General features: G+C 52.9%; 1 protein-coding gene across 2 annotated transcripts in view; it reads left to right on the top strand.

The window, feature by feature from the left end:
- Positions 1-12,935, top strand: part of FOXK2 (forkhead box K2) — a 69,174-nt gene extending 56,239 nt beyond the window's left edge. For both annotated transcript variants that reach the window (XM_045085617.1, XM_004748636.3), the window contains exons 5-9: positions 342-535; positions 1,337-1,512; positions 2,510-2,806; positions 2,996-3,205; positions 11,916-12,935. In XM_045085617.1, the coding sequence (XP_044941552.1) occupies positions 342-535; positions 1,337-1,512; positions 2,510-2,806; positions 2,996-3,205; positions 11,916-12,112 (1,074 nt within the window). In that variant the 3' untranslated portion in view covers positions 12,113-12,935. The remainder of the gene's footprint in view (positions 1-341; positions 536-1,336; positions 1,513-2,509; positions 2,807-2,995; positions 3,206-11,915) is intronic.
- Positions 12,936-15,463: the final 2,528 nt, after the last annotated feature.

Raw genomic sequence — 15,463 nt, 5'->3', positions numbered from 1 at the left:
TTTCCTGGTGGAAATTGCCTCCTTCCGTGTGGGGTCAATTTCCCAGCCTTCCTTGTTCCCCAGGCCCCCTCCTGTCCCCTGGTGCCCACCCTGCCACCCCGCTCCCAGAGCCGTGCATCAGCCTCCGGCCCCCTTTGGCAGAAGGGTCGCACCCCAAGCCCCATCTTCACTCAAGGGAGAAGGACTGGTTCCTTCCAGCACAGTGCTGCCTTTAAAGTTGTCTGCCCTCTGCAGGGGGCTGAGTGCTAGGTTTCTGCTTTGCAGGGCACTAAAACTGGGGCACATTTTGATTTCTCAGCAAAGAAATATATGAATTCTACGTATTTTTTTATGTTTCATAGAATTCAATTCGCCACAATCTCTCTCTGAATCGTTATTTCATCAAAGTACCACGTTCCCAGGAAGAACCAGGCAAAGGCTCATTCTGGAGGATAGATCCTGCTTCTGAAAGCAAATTAATAGAGCAGGCTTTTAGGAAAAGACGGCCTAGGGGCGTGCCTTGCTTTAGAACCCCTCTGGGACCGCTCTCCTCTAGGTAAGGAAAAAAGACAATCAAAAAAGACCTCACTTACTGGTCAGTGAATTTACCTTCCATGTATTGGTCAATTTTCTTTTGCAAGTGAAGGAACTGCTGAATGCATTGTGATTGAGTGTTTGGGGTGGGAATTTGAAAAGACGTGTTGATGCTGCCCACGGACTTTCTCTTAATAGTGTCCGGAACAGCTCAGACTGTTGACGAAGTTTTCTTTACACCCTGTTCCCATGTTGCCGTTGTGGCTTCATCGGACTCGTTACGTATCGTGTTCGATGAGCAGCGTGTGTTCCTTCCCGTTGGCTTGTGAACAGCTCTTTAAAGCCGCATTTTAGCTGCTTAAACTCAAGACTGACTTATAAAATGTTAATTCCCTGATTTTCAAATAATACATTATTAGCTTATAGATACTCTGTTTTTTAAGCAAAAAAAGAAAGAAAGAAAGAGAGAAATGATCATGATGTAGGTCTTAGGCCCCTGCCTGCTCGCACACTGCCCGCTCCTGCTGCCGGCGGACAGGAGCTGCTTCGAGAGTGCAGCTGGTCCAGCTCTGGGGCAGTGCGGCCTGTGCTGGGCCCGGAGCTGTGGTGGCCCAGCCCGGCACATGGGCCGTCACAACTGAGTGAGTCTTGTTGGGGATCCCTCTCAGGTCACGGGCGTTCACACGGAAAGTAGGACATATAGAGCTGTAGTCGGTTGGCAGAAGACAGATGACACCTTTTTCAGAATGCACTTTATTGAAACAAGGCCGCTTAATGAGTGCTTTACCTGTAAAAACCCACTGTCTTCTTTTTGGTGATCCAGAAGTGCCCCAGCCTCTCCCAATCACGCTGGAGTGCTGTCTGCCCACTCCAGTGGTGCCCAGACCCCCGAGAGCCTGTCGAGGGAAGGTTCGCCAGCCCCCCTGGAGCCTGAGCCCAGCGCCTCACAGCCCAAACTGGCCGTCATCCAGGAGGCACGGTTTGCCCAGAGTGCACCAGGTGAGATGTGCAGAGACAGAGCAGGCGCAGTGGTGGTGGAGGGGGTCAGAGAGGCAGGGGCGCCCGGCTCCTCAGAGGGGACGCAGAAGAGGCCTTGGCTCCTTTGTACCTGGTGCTTTCTGCATAGGGTCTCACACGGTAAGTTCTGAAAAGCTGATAGCACTGTGTGAGTGTTTAAAAAATCAGTGAACATTGTTTTATGTAAATAGCTGTGTAGATGCCTGAAATAGTTCAGAATTAATCTCAGTTGCTTCATCATTTGAAAATTAGGGAAAAAATCCCCCACCCAAAGAAATAATACAAATTAGACAAACTGGACACTGATTGGCAGCAGAAACACTTCACTTAATGAACGGTGAGCATTTCTGTACCAGTCACGGTGCAGAGTAGAAATGTGTTTTCTGGAGAGTTAATAGAAACCCGCACACACGAAAAGACATGGCGTGGAAATGTGGGCCAACTAATTCTGTTAGAGTTCCCATGTGGTTGGCAGGGCGCTTATTTTGATATGGTGGGATTCCTGGCCGTGCGGGCAGCATGTCACCTGTGGCTTTTCCTTTATTCTGTGCCCAAACCAGCAGAGGCAGGGGTTGGTTGGTGGAGCTTGTAAGTGTGTCCGGACTTTGAGGTTCCCTCGCACCCACCGTGAGATACAGACTTTGATCCTGGGGGAGCATGGCCCCTTTGTTCGGACCCCAGTAGGCAGCTTCTTCCCATATATCGTGTCGACATTCTCTTTCTCATGAGGAGAGAACTGTGGGAAGAGGTGTTGTGAGAGATCTGAATAGAGCGAGAATTGCGTTTTTTGCCATCGCCTCCAGGAGTTGGCTATCTCCATTAAAATACTCCGTTCCGCCCATCGTGCGTGACTTGGGTGCTACAAGGTGAAAGGCGGCACGTGTTGGGTTGTGAGCGGCTGCTGGTGCTCGGCCAGCTCTGGGATACGGCTGGAGGAGCGCGGGCGACGGCACCTCACCCGTCTCCTTGTCCCCCGCAGGCTCACCTCTGTCTAGTCAGCCTGTTCTGATCGCCGTGCAGCGGCAGCTGCCGCCGACGATCAAGCCCGTCACCTACACGGTCGCCGCTCCCGTGACCACCTCGACCGCCCAGCAGCCTGTCGTGCAGACCGTGCACGTTGTCCACCAGATCCCTGCAGTGTCCGTCACCAGCGTGGCCGGCCTGGCCCCGGCGAGCACGTACACGGTCGCTGGCCAGGCCGTGGTCGCTCAGGCAGCCGTGCTAGCCCCTCCTAAGGCAGAGCCACAAGAGAACGGCGATCACAAGGAAGTCAAAGGTGAGCTGCAGAAGCCGGGGCCGCCGGTGGTTTCTCAGGCCCTGAGACGCCGGCGCACTTGTTTGCTCAGACTCCTACCTCAGCACGAGGGGGCCTATGTGGCTTTGCCGGCCACCTGGTGAGATTTCTGGAAGCTTTCCAGTAATATCAGTTGGTATCATTTCTTTGCCTCTTTTTTTTAAATTTCAGTGAAAGTGGAACCTATTCCTGCGATTAGCCACGCCGCGCTGGGTGCTGCCAGCCGGATCATTCAGACGCCACAGACCACGCCTGTCCAGACGGTCACCATAGTGCAGCAGGCGTCTCTGGGGCAGCACCAGCTGCCAATAAAAACTGTAACACAAAATGGGACTCACGTGGTGCCAGTCCCCGCCGCCGTCCATGGCCAGGTGAACAATGGTAAGCGCTGTCTGCCGCGGGGTAACAGAGTCCAAATATCAAGAGCAGAGGTCCTTCGCTCTCCTTTTTATGAACGGCACCGTTCCTTCTTTTGGTTCCAACTGTTACAATTTTAATTTTTGTCTAAGGACGGGTTTGCATTTCTAAACCATAGGAAACCTTTTTGTTTAAGATTTTATTTGTCAGAGCACAAGCAGGGGGAGCAGCATGAGGGAGAAGCAGGCTCCCCACTGAGCAGGGCGCCCGACACAGGGCTCAGTCCCAGGATCCTGGGATCATCACCTGAGCCAAAGACAGACGCTTAACTAAGCCACTGAGGTGTCCCTAAACTACTAGTACTGTAGGGTACCTGCTGAGTGGTTGTGGGTGTCAGCTCTCACGGATCCCCCTGGACGACCCGTTTGAGCTTAGTGTTCCTGTAAATACCTAGAGGGAAATACACCTGCCTTGTTGTGTGTAGACTCCTGGGTGTGGTCTACAGGTACGCATGTGGTATGCCTGAGTGTGTGTGACAGAAGCCAAGAGTCCTGCTCCTCTATGCACGTAGCTCTCCACGAGTGTTCTGACATCAGTGAGTGGAGAAGACAGGACAGGCCAGGGGAGCTTGGATTTTAAAGGAGGGCCCAGGGAACTCCTTTTGGCCGGACTTGTGGAGCCAGGCGAAGGCTGGGAATCCCGTGTCCTCACTGCTGCTGCGGTTTCAGCCGCGGGTCCTTGCCCAGGCATGTGCAGTGCGCTGTCCTGTAGGACTCCGCAGCAGCCTGCAGGACCTCGAGCAGTAGAGTCAGGCCGCTGGCCAAAAACAGCTCTCTGTGCCCACGGACAGTTGCTTCGAGAGAGGGCAGGGCACAGAAGTCTTCACTGTGTCGCGCTCCCACTCCTTACTGAGCTGTTAAGGAACGGAGGAGACCTGCATTTACCTCGTGGGGTTCAGATTCTGACCGCCTCACCCCAGAGGCAATGGAGGGACAAGATCTGGAACCTTTTTTGAGTGTTGTTTGTTTTTAAATGATTACCACATGCCAGCCTGTGGGCAGATGGAGAAATTTGCAAAGTTACCCATTTAAAATGCTTTCTTCTCAGGCTCCATGTCTCTTAGGTGTTAAGAGTTGTTCGGGTCTTGCTCTTTTCTCTCTGAGTAAGTTTGTCATTGTGGCTGGTCTTGATGGAGCAAACTGTTGGGTCCTGGGTGCAGCTGGAAGCAGGTGGCGTTGGGAGGTGGATGGATCGGTCCTCTTCTGGTTTGAGTCCTGCTCAGTGCGAAGCTGTGGGTGCTGGTGCTTCCCAGGCGTCATGTGCCTCAGTGTCCCTCACGGATTCCCTCTCAGAGTCCCTGAATGAGCAGGTGTGGTCTGGGGGCCCAAGAATGTGCATTTCTGACGCAGTCCAGGTTGTCCAAGAACCACTGGTGCCAGTCAGGGGGCTTTTATGTCGGCCTCTCTGCTCAAAGGAGCTGGAAAAACTGTATCCCTTTCACATGTGTAAGTTGGCATCTAAAATATTTCTTTACAAATTTAATAAGTAAAGGGTTAACTTGTCCACTATTAAAAATATTGATGTTTGAGAATAAAAATGTTACACTGTTCTCTTAAATGTGCTGCTGGTTCTGAATCCTGCCCTGACTGGGTACCTACTCTCAGGACATACCAACACCCAGACAGGCCCTCCTGCCCTTGTCACTGTGTCCCACACCCTCATGGATGTTGGACACATGCCAAGTACTTTATGCTTGAATGTGGTTGATTGAGCACATTTTTTACCCTGCAGCAGGAGAATGCAGAAGTGTTAAAGATTTCACTGTGACTGTAAGGGTTGATTTATCAATTGTTACTACTACAGTCGATCAAAACCAAAAATCTGAGGGCACCTGGGAGATGCAGCCGGTTAAGTGTCCAACTCTTGGTCTCAGCTCAGGTCATGATCTCAGGCTCGTGAGCCCATGTCAGGCTCTGCGCTCAGGGTGGAGTCTGAGATCCACCCCCCCCGCCCTGCTCATGCACACTCTTTAAAATAAATCAATCTTGGGGGGAAAGAAACCAAGAAATACAATTCTTATAAAACAAAGTAAAATTGTATTAAAGATGAATTTCTCAATCTTGGGGCTTTAAAGAAAGCCCCACAATCATCATTGATGATCACCCCGGGGTCAGCCCTGAGACCTTGTTCCCTCTCAAAAGAAGGAAGGGTGGAAAAATACCGAAACTCCTTCCAGTTTTAGTCATCTTTTGGCAAAAACCATTCTAAATTATCTGTTTATTGGTTCCTTAATTTGGTTGCAGTCTTTTCTTAAAAATCACTGACTTGGAAAGTGTTTTTTATCCGGTCAGTGATGATGCTACGTCATAGCATCTGTTTTCAGTCTCTGTTTCCCGACCCGTCCCGACGTGCTCCTCCGCCGTGGCAGCGCCCCGCTGAGTGGGGTGAAGGAGATGCTTTTGAGAAGGGGAAGAGACGACAGATGAGCTTTAAGACTCCGTGGACAAGGAAGGGGGCCTGGAGGTGGCTCTCCTTTGCAGTGTCAGGTGTCGCTTGGGGGCTGCATGGCCTGTGACTTCCTTTACCTGTGAAAGTCCCTCTTGAGAAGGGAAAGCAGGACCTGCTGTTAATCAGTTGTGAAAGTCAGCAGCTTTGATATTTTTCTTCTAAGCTTGTTACTGTGGAAAAGGTTTATCATTCCAGAGATGAGCTCACAGCCCATCTTACTCTGTTCTTCCCCGTCTGTTCCCCACTCAGGTCCAGGCCCAGGGTCATTCCAGGTCTTAGTATCGCAGCATCTCCGAAGGAATTTCCTTGTGCAGTGCAAGCACCATGCCATTACTGTGGTCTTTAAAACCAGCAATAACCCTTTTATACCTAGTACCTCTTGAGGATTCAAAGCCGCTTTTTTTTTTTTAAAGTAATATTAAAATATACATAACACGATATGACTATATTGAAGTATACAAGTCAGTGGCATAAAGTCCATTTATAGTGTCTTGAAACCATCACCTCTAATGAGTTCAGAAAAAACTGAGTACCCAGTGAACAGTCACTTCCTCTTCCCCTGGTGGCCACTAATCTGCTGTCTCTGTGGGTTTACCTACACTGGACATTTCCTGTAAATAAAGTCTGTGGCCTTTTATATCTGGTCTCTCTTAGCATCATGATTGAGGTTCACTGATGTAGCCTAGGTCAGCTCTTCTGTATGGCTGAATATGTTTCCATTTTTGTTGGCTCATTCGTCAGCTGATGGTCATTCGGTTGTTATGAGTAGTACTGTTGTAAACATTCGTGCATATGCATTGAGTTTGGGAGTTGTAAACCCAGGAGTAGACCTGCTCATTGCCAGGCTGTGTTTAATTTATTGAGGAGCTGCCAAACTGTTTGCCATAGCGGCCACATTGTGCGTTCCCACCAGTGCTGTGTGAGGTTCTGATTTGTCCGCATGCGGACCATCACTTGGTATTTTCTGGGTTTTTTTCCCCTCATGGCCATCTTGGTGGGTGTGAAGTGATTATCAGTGTGGTGGTAGTGGTTGAAGAGAGGGGAAAGCGGGGAACGGGCAGAGGGAGACTCTGGTAGATTGCCCAGTGGAGCGTGGAGCCTGGGGTAGGGCTCCATCCTACGACCCTGAGATCATGACCTGAGCTGAAACCAGGAGTCAGAGGCTCAACCAGCTGAGCTCCCCAGGCTCCCAGCATCTGTGGTTTTGATCTGCATTTCCTTCCTGACTAAAGTGTTAATCTTCTCAACTGCTTGGTTATTTGTATGTCTTCTTCAAGCAGATGCCTCTAAGTCCTCTGCCCATTTTTTGTTGAGCTCTAGGAGCTCTTTATATATTCTGAATACTAGGTCCTAATCAGACATGTGATTTGCAGATATTTCCTCCTATTCGGTGGTTTTTGTCTTCGCTTTCTGGATAGCGCCTCTGATGCACCGATTTCAACTGTGGTGTCTTGTTTCTCTCTTTTCCCGTGTCTTGTGCTTTGGGGTGTCCTGCTAAGAGTCCATTGCCACGTCTGAGGTCATGACGATTTACCCCTATGTTTTCCTCTACTAACAGCTGTGTAGTTTCAGCTTTAACGTTTAGGTCTTTGATCCGTTTTGAGTTAATTTCTGTATATAATGTGAGGTAAGGGCCTGACTTCATTCTTTGGCATGGGGATGCCCAGTTGGGAGTCCTAGCACCCTTCGAAGAAACTGTGCTTTCCCCACGGAATGGTTTTCTCACCCTTCCTGAAAATCACTTGAGAGCCTGGGCGCCTCAGTAGGTTAAACGTCGGCCTTCGGCTTGGGTTGTAACCCTGGGGTCCTGGCATTGGGCCCTCTGCTCGGCAGGGAGCCTGGTTCACCCTCTCCCTCTCCCCCTCTCCCCCTGCTTGTGCAGGCATGTGCTCTCTCTCTTCCTCTGTCAAATAAGTAAATCTTAAAAAAAAAAGGTTTACCAAAAAAAAATGGAAAATTACTCAATCTCAGATGTATGGGTTTGTTTCTCTCAGTTCTGTTTCATTGATCTTCGTGTCTGCCCTTTTGCCAGAGCCACGGTTTTGATGTTTAGTTTTGTAGAAGTTTTAAGTGGGGAAGTATGAGTCCTCCGACTTTGTTCTTTCCCCAAGATTGTTTTGACTGTTGTGGATACCAAGCAGTTCTATGCAAATTTTAAGGTCAGCTTTTCCATCTCTGCCAAAAAGGCATTGGGATTTTGATAGGCCTGCGCTGAGCCTGTGGAGCGCTGCGGACAGTCGGGTGCTGGGAACGCCCCGTCTTGCGGTCTGTGAGCATGGACGGCTTTCCATCCGTGCAGGTCTCCTTTAATTTCCTCCAGCAACGGTCCGTAACTTGCAGTGTGAAAATCTAGCTTCGATTTCTTCCTGGGTTACTCCTTTGGGACTATTCTTTCTGAAGTGGTTCGCTGCCGCCATATAGACATCCTGCCGGCTTCTGCCTGTTGCTACCGTTCCCTGCAGCTTGGCTGAATTCATTTATTGGTTGTACTAGTTTCTAGTTTAGCGGGTTTTCTTGTGTGGATTTATTAGGGTAATAATGAACCTCAGTGGCAAAGCAAGCACCTTGTCCTGCTCCGGCCTTCAGGGGAGAGCTTTGTCCGTCACCATCGAGACTGATACCGGCTGTGGTTGCCGTTTACAGACTTCGGTCCTGTCTGCCTCCGGTCTGCTGAGTAGCTTCGTCACCCGGGGGTGCCGGATCCTGTCCCAGGCTGTTTTGTGGTTTGAAGAGCGCGCCAGCTTGGGGGCGGGGGAGGAGCAGAGGGAGAGACTGTCGAGCCGACTCCCCGCTGAGCAGGGAGCCCTGCAGGGGCCTCAGTCCCAGCACCCGAGATTACAGCCTGAGCCAAAAGTTGGGTCTTCACCAGCTAAGCCCCCCAGGTGCCCCTGTCCCATGCTTTTTCTGGGTTAAAATGATTCATGTGGGCTTTTTCCTTTATTAATGTCGTGTGCTGCCCTGGTTGGGCTTGCGTCTAATCACGCTCGCACCCTGTGGTGAGTCCCGCCTGGCCGTGGCGTACGACCCGTTCAAGACGCTGCAGGCTTTGATCTGCTCCGGGCTCGTTGAGGGGGTCTGTCCCCCGTTTGTCAGGGCCGTTCGCGGTTTACTTAGAGTCGTTTTGTCTGCTTTGGTATCGGAACGATGCTGGCCTCAGAGTGAGTGTGGAGGTCAGGCCTGGGCAGTGCGATGGAGCCTCTTCCCGGCAGCTTCTGGGGCTGCTCGACCTGCTTCCCAGAAAATGTGCCTTTTTTTTTTTCCTTAAGATTTGATATATGGGCCACCTGGGGAGGCTCGGTCGTTAAGCATCTGCCTTCTGCTCAGGTCATGATCTTGGGCTCCTGGGATCGAGCCCCGCATCGGGCTCCCTGCTCCGCGAGGAGCCTGCTTCTCCCTCTCCCACTCCCCCTGCTTGTGTTTCCTCTCTCGCTGTTTCTGTCAAATAAACAAAATCTTTAAAAAAAAAAAATTATTTATTTATCAGAGAGAGAGAGAGAGAGAGAGTATAAGCCGGGGGAGCAGCAGGCAGAGGGAGGAGGAGGAGCAGGCTCCCCGCTAAGCAGAGAGCCTGACAACACTGGCCCATTCCAGAACGCTGAGATCATGACCTGAGCCGAAGGCAGGTGCTTCACTGACTGAGCCCCCCAGGCGCCCCAGTAAAACGTGCTTCTGACCATTCCTCAGTCTCTCTCCCCCCGCTGGGCTGTGGTTCTGGCCAGAGGTACTCTGTGGCCTTTGTGGGTCTCTGTTGGGACTGCCTAGCCTAGGCCTCTGTCAGGGGGGCAGAGGGTGTCAAGAAGAAAGGTCGCCTCACTCTACGGACCATGTTCTCCTGTGACCCTCGAGAAGTCCCAGGCCGACCCTGCACTCGTCCTGAAGCGTCTCCATCGGACTCGCCGCCGTGCGTCCTTCTCCTTGCGGGAAGTGGCCTCCAGCCCTCCCGCTTGTGCTGCTTGGAGGTCCGGGTGTGAGGGGTCCGGCCTGCCGGGTTTTAAGGAGGTGGAAGGGTCTTGTGGGGATGCAGGTGCCTGTGTCCTGGTGCCTGCACGCTGGGGCCCCCGTTCGGCCCGGCCTCCCCCAGGGCCCCTTGCAGGGCTGCATCTGGAGCCAGCAGAGTGCCTGCTCGGGAGGCTGGTCTGCAGCGGGGAGCTGCCGTGTACTCCTCGGAGGGGCGTGGGAGGGTGGAGGCGCCCGCCCCGAGGGGGCCATGTTGCTCCGTCACCCCTGCTGCTGTGAGCGCCACCAAGCACCTGCTGTGCCTCTGAGGCTGGGGCTCTGTGGGCCTTCGGAGATGACCTCGTGCACTTGACCCTCCGCGTTCGCCTGCCCGTGGTGGTTTGCGATCCCTGGTCAGGCAGCGCAGGGCACGCGGGGTTGGGGCGGCTCCCTGAGGTCGAACACAAGTGCTCCCTCCTCCAGGGCTCCGTTGTCATGGTTTGACTTTCCCGTTTAAAATGAGCCCAATGCGTGGTCCTGGGAAGGTCTGGTGCCGCAGGCTGGGATGCGCCTTCCAGATGCAAGGGTTAGACCAGCTGCTGTTGAGCTCCGTTTCCATGCGTCACCAGTGCAGGCTAAGTAAGTGGTCTTTCGCCAGAGGCACGTGGGAAACGGTCTGTGTGCATCAGCTGACAGACAGCAACACTCACGTGTGTGGGGGACACGCTTATGCTGTGTGTCCCAGCGGGGAACTCGGGCTGCCTGTCAGCGCTGCCCCAGCAGCCGCACGGGCCCTTGTGCCCGGGACAGGGCGCTCCCTCCTGATGAAGGCACGCACGGTATGGAGGAGTCAGAGGCCCCCCAGTCAGCCAGGGTCGAGCTGGTCCCTTTCTTGGTTCCCGGAGGGCATGGCCGTGTGCAGAGCCCCACCCCGGCCTCCTGTCTGGGTCAGGAGGTATGTTCTCCACAGGGCCGGGGCCTGATGGCTCACCAGGTGGCCAGGCTCCAAAGCCCCCCTGGGGCGCATCTGCCCAAGAAGATGCCCTCCCAGTCCCATGTGTCCCACACAGCGAGATCGTGGGCACAAAGCCAGCAGACAAGCTGGCAGATGAAGCTTGTAGTTCAGCAGTGCTTCTCTGTGGTCACCCAGGTGGCCAAGATCTGGAAGACCTTAGTTGGCTGTAGCTCGTCCAGCAAAAATCGTGTAGGACAGGTGCCATTTCATGACCGGGCCACACGGCAGTGACGCCTAAGCCCCTGTGTGAGGAGATTGTCCAGAGAGACAAGCTAGGCGTTTCCTAGCTACAAGTACAAGAAAGGTTGCTCTAAACTAAGGAATTGCTTCCCGTGCCTGTGGCTCACCCTGGCAACCCCTGTGCCAGCCCAGTGGTCAGGCGGAGTCTGCAGCAGCCGGTGTGCGTCCCCAGGCCAAGGGGCCCAGGAAGGAGCCTGTCCCTCCTGTGCACCCCAGCTTCTTGTGCCCTGCGCCTTCGTGGAGGAGTCCGTCACTAGGCATTTGGGCTTGGTCCTCTTGGCCTTGCATTTCAGCTTCTGATTTGCCTGTGGCCGGAGCCTTCCCTTCTTCCTTCCGAGTCGTCAGGACAACCTTGGCTCATCTGCTCCTTCCACTCTAGGACACAGTCCCCCATCTGTCTTCTTTCCCTCACCTCTGCGTCCCTAGGCTGTTTCCCAGGCTTGGTCTGAGGAGGGGCCCGAAGATAGCACCAGGAATTAGGGACCTCACGTCGGGACCCTGATAGGGATGCTGGCAGAGAGTATCCTCTCCACAGCCCTGGGGGCTTGTGGGCACGTGTCTGCTTGTAAGCTCCCCAGGTCCCGGGGCTCAGAAGGGGTGTCAGTGGCACAGAGTCTGGGCTCTCCTTGTTGGCAGCTCCCTGGTAGCCTGGGCCACATGCCGGCTCCCCAACTCATGTGTGATCGGGAGCATCCAGTGCGACGGGGGCACGAGGGGCCTCTGCACCAAGGAGAAGGCCAGCGGCAGCCCCCGTGCCCAACCCTGAGCCTCAGCCTCCCCCCCACCCGATTCTGTGAGAGATGCGCACTGTTCCGGATGATAAGGGTGCCAGCCGGCACGGAGAATGCCCACTGACGAGTTCACCTGCTCTAGGGTGTCTGGTCCCTGGGAGTCCCGTCCAGACTCCTGTGCCCCGCAGCAGTCCCACGCAGGAGCCAGCGCTCTGGGCAGGGAGCCTGTACCAGTGGGTGCCGGCGGTCCCCTGGGGGCCTGCTGGGGGACGAGGACGGGGTCTGACTCACTGTCTCTTTGCAGCGGTGGCAAGTCCCCTGCACATGCTGGCCACGCATGCGTCGGCGTCGGCGTCCCTGCCCACCAAGCGCCAGAACGGCGACCAGACGGAGCCGCCGGAGCGGAAGCGGGTCAAGACGGAAGACGGCGAGAGCCTCGTCCTCGCCCTGAGTGTGGACGCGCCGCCGGCCGCCGGCCGGGAGAAGGGCGTCCAAAACTAGCGGCTGGGACGGCTTTGCTTACTTGAGTATCAACTCTGTGGTGCCAAAAGGAGACACTGCCTCTCACCGACACTTGGAGCGCGCGGTCTCGGTGGGTAGAGGGCCCTGCGGTTGGACTTCACCTCAGCACTGAAAACCCGAAACCCAGGTGGCCTTAAAACTCCTAAAAGACAGAAGTCACACCTGAACAAAACCACGTGCAACAAAACCTGCTTCCGGCGGCGCCTCCCCACCCCGAGCTCAGCGTGTCCCTCCACAGCGGAGCTGCCGGCACAGGGCGGGGACGGTCCCTGCCACCCTCCCAGGACCCTTGGGGCCGGCACTGGTAGATGAGACAGTATTTTGTTGTTCACATGTGGAATTAGAATATTTGGAGGTGTCCTTTCTTTACAAAATAACGGGGTCTTTGACATTTCCGATCGCTCCATTTCTACTCTGGAAACTTTGGAATCACACAGGACCTTCCGGGTCGATTTCTTTGGGGAAAAGAAACAATGTAGTTTTGTTTTCGTTGTTTGTTTTCAGCCTATGGAATGATTTCCTTTTTTCTGTCCTGCTACCGTTCAGCCGGAGCCGCAGGATGACGTCTGCGGGTTTTTCCGTGGTAGAGCAAGTGCCGGCTGCATCTAGGATGGATGGAGAGACAGACTAGACAGACGGACGCCCACGCTGGGCCGCATGTTAACCATGACTGAAAGAACTGGTGGACTCACAGAGCTGCACTTAACTGGGTCTCTTTCCTGCTACTTTCTGTTGTTTGTTCCTTTGTGTTGACTTTGTCCCTGGCATAATTTTTCCACTCTAAGTAAAACAAACCTCCTAAGTGTTGTGTGTGTTTAAAATGACAGAACTGTTCCTCCTTCATTTGGAAAAAAGATTCAGTCTTTATACTACACGCCCTTTTCAGACAGGTGTCACAGGTCTCTCCATGGCACGTTCGCTAGTCACTGTCACCGCTCCTGGTCCCAGAGCCGTCGTCCGACCTGCCGCCCACTGAGGACGCTGCGGTCTGCCCGGCGTGCGGGGAGCAGGTGCTGGGGCGGAGCAGACGCTGAGTGGGCGGACAGGAGGGTCTCGGAAACATCCAGGTCCTTCTCTGGTTGGTAACAGGAAATCCCCCTCAGCCTCTCAGAACTGAAGCAGTCCTAACGCTGACTTCTGTCCTACAAAAAACAAAAGTGGGACGAAAGGAAACAAAGCTGAGACAGTGAGCAGTCGGGCCACCCAGCCTCAGTCACACTCCCCAGAAGAAAGCCACGGGCCTTCCCAGAGTGTTCCAGGGGGTCAGGCTGAGCAGCCGTGCAAACAGAAGAGGGCTTCGGCCTTATTGTGAACTTTAAAATGTCATCATCATCATGTTATTTATTTAAATGTAGTTATTTTGGTATTTAATTTTTTTTTTAAAGAGAGGGAAAAAAACCCTGTATTTTCCTGGTGGAATGAAACGGCTCAGAATGGTATATTTAGGCAATTTTAAAACATTTATAATTTACCTACAGACCAAATATGATAAATCTGTTTAAGTATTGTGTGTCACCCCCAGTATGGAGCTGTCACAATGTTACTGCAGATGATGCGTATTAAAAATTATGAAATTACTGCACACTAGCTGGATTTCTAACGCAGCCATTTAGAAAATAAAAACAAAACCATCATGTGAATGATACCGTTTGTGACAGTAGCCAGATCTGAGCTGCAGCCCCTCCTGGCGGCTCGGAGCACCTCAGGGCAGCGGTCTGCAACTTCCGGGCACTTTAGACACCTTGGGATGTATATTTTTGTCTTTTTACTCAGAAGGTTTGCAGTTTGCAAAATAACTCGGGTTGCAGTTGCGTCTTGTGGACGGTCAGGTCGCTCCACAGGTCTGGACCTGCCAGTTGTGGTTTCTGTAGGCCCTGCCTGAGCTCTGGGCAGGTGAGTGGTCAGGACTGACCCCAGCAGGAACCGTGGATTGGGCAAACACATCGTATGTCCTCCTGGAGATGTGTCTACACAGCCGTGTCCCTGTCACCATCCAGAAAGACGGGCAGATGCTCCCTAAGGAAGCCCCGTCCCTCAGTTGGTCATTTCCGAGCCTAAAACACAAAAGACACTGTGTGGGTCTGGAGGCTGGATTGTAAGTTAAAAAAAAAAAAAAGGCTCCCAGTTCTCAAATTTTGATAAAGAGGCGGCTAGTTTGTTGGTGTCAAGTAGCTGGCGTGTGCCTTTTCCAGAGGGCTTGGGGGCCTTTTTGCTCTGGTGGCCTCGTTCAGTTGGCTCGACTGGCACGTGGAAATGGAAGAATATCGAGGACAGGGCAGGAAAAACCACGGATTAACAGAGCCGTAGCCCAGAGCTCTTAAAACCGTTCCATTTAGCTCTGACTTTCCGAGCGCCCTCACAACAGCCCAGGTCACCGAGTCCGTGTCCCTGCCACCCTGCTTGCTGCCTGGGCCCTTCCACAGATCGCTGGCTGCTCCTGAACGTGTTACTTCAAGAGGTTTCTGCTTTGATCTTTGCCCAACTTCTGAGCCCCCGAGGAACTAGGAACTTCAACAGCTTTGCCCTGAACCAAACAAAACCACGAAAAAACTCACGTGTGAGCCACGTGACAGGCGTGTTCTGAGGAGTCTGGGCGTGATTTTGGATCCATCTTCACTCTGGCGGTGTCAGTCTCCACGTGAACAGCTGAGCTCCTCGAAGACACCACCCCCTTGGCCGTCGTCCCTAGAACAGCAGCACAGACCCTGAGTCATGGTCAGAAGGGGCAGGGCAGGGCCAGGACTCGGGACCTCTGTGCTGTGTGACACAAGGCGATAAGTGACAATCTTCCAGTCCTGACCTCCACAACCTTAGAAAGTATAGTAGTAATTTGTGTGCAAAGATTTGACATTTTAAAATTACCAAGTTCCTGAAATTCAATAAAATATTTTTAGTAATTTTAATAGAGTATCATTGTCATTTTGATAAGCTGAGGCAAGCTTTTTCTTTTTTTCTTTTCTTTTTTTTTTTGGTGCCTTCAGCATGCCAAAGGCCTAGAACACTGAAGCAAATTACAAAGGAGCTGCTTGGGCTGACCAGGGTGTCTGTTCTGCCACCAGGAAGGGGTGTTCAGTGTTTCCACAAGGAAGAGGCATGGGGCGTTGCAGACAACGGTCATGGAGTCACTGATTCTCATCTGTGACACCGCAGTTGTGCAACCTACTTGAGGTTGTGGTTGTTGCTGTTGCTTCTTCTACAATCATGGCCTTCAATCTAAGAATCAGGATCACTGCAAACCGCAGAGATTTATCCTGCCACGGGATGAGTCTCACCTAAAGAGGCACGTGGCTCTGTGAGCTCCACGTTCTAACACGATGACCGTCCAGCCAC

The sequence above is a fragment of the Mustela putorius genome, unplaced genomic scaffold (assembly GCF_011764305.1).
Source record: "Mustela putorius furo isolate JIRA1106 unplaced genomic scaffold, ASM1176430v1.1 tig00000873_pilon_pilon_pilon, whole genome shotgun sequence".
Taxonomy (NCBI): Eukaryota; Metazoa; Chordata; class Mammalia; order Carnivora; family Mustelidae; genus Mustela; species Mustela putorius.
Note: the sequence above shows the minus strand (reverse complement) of the source record. Positions and strands in the feature narration are given on the sequence as shown.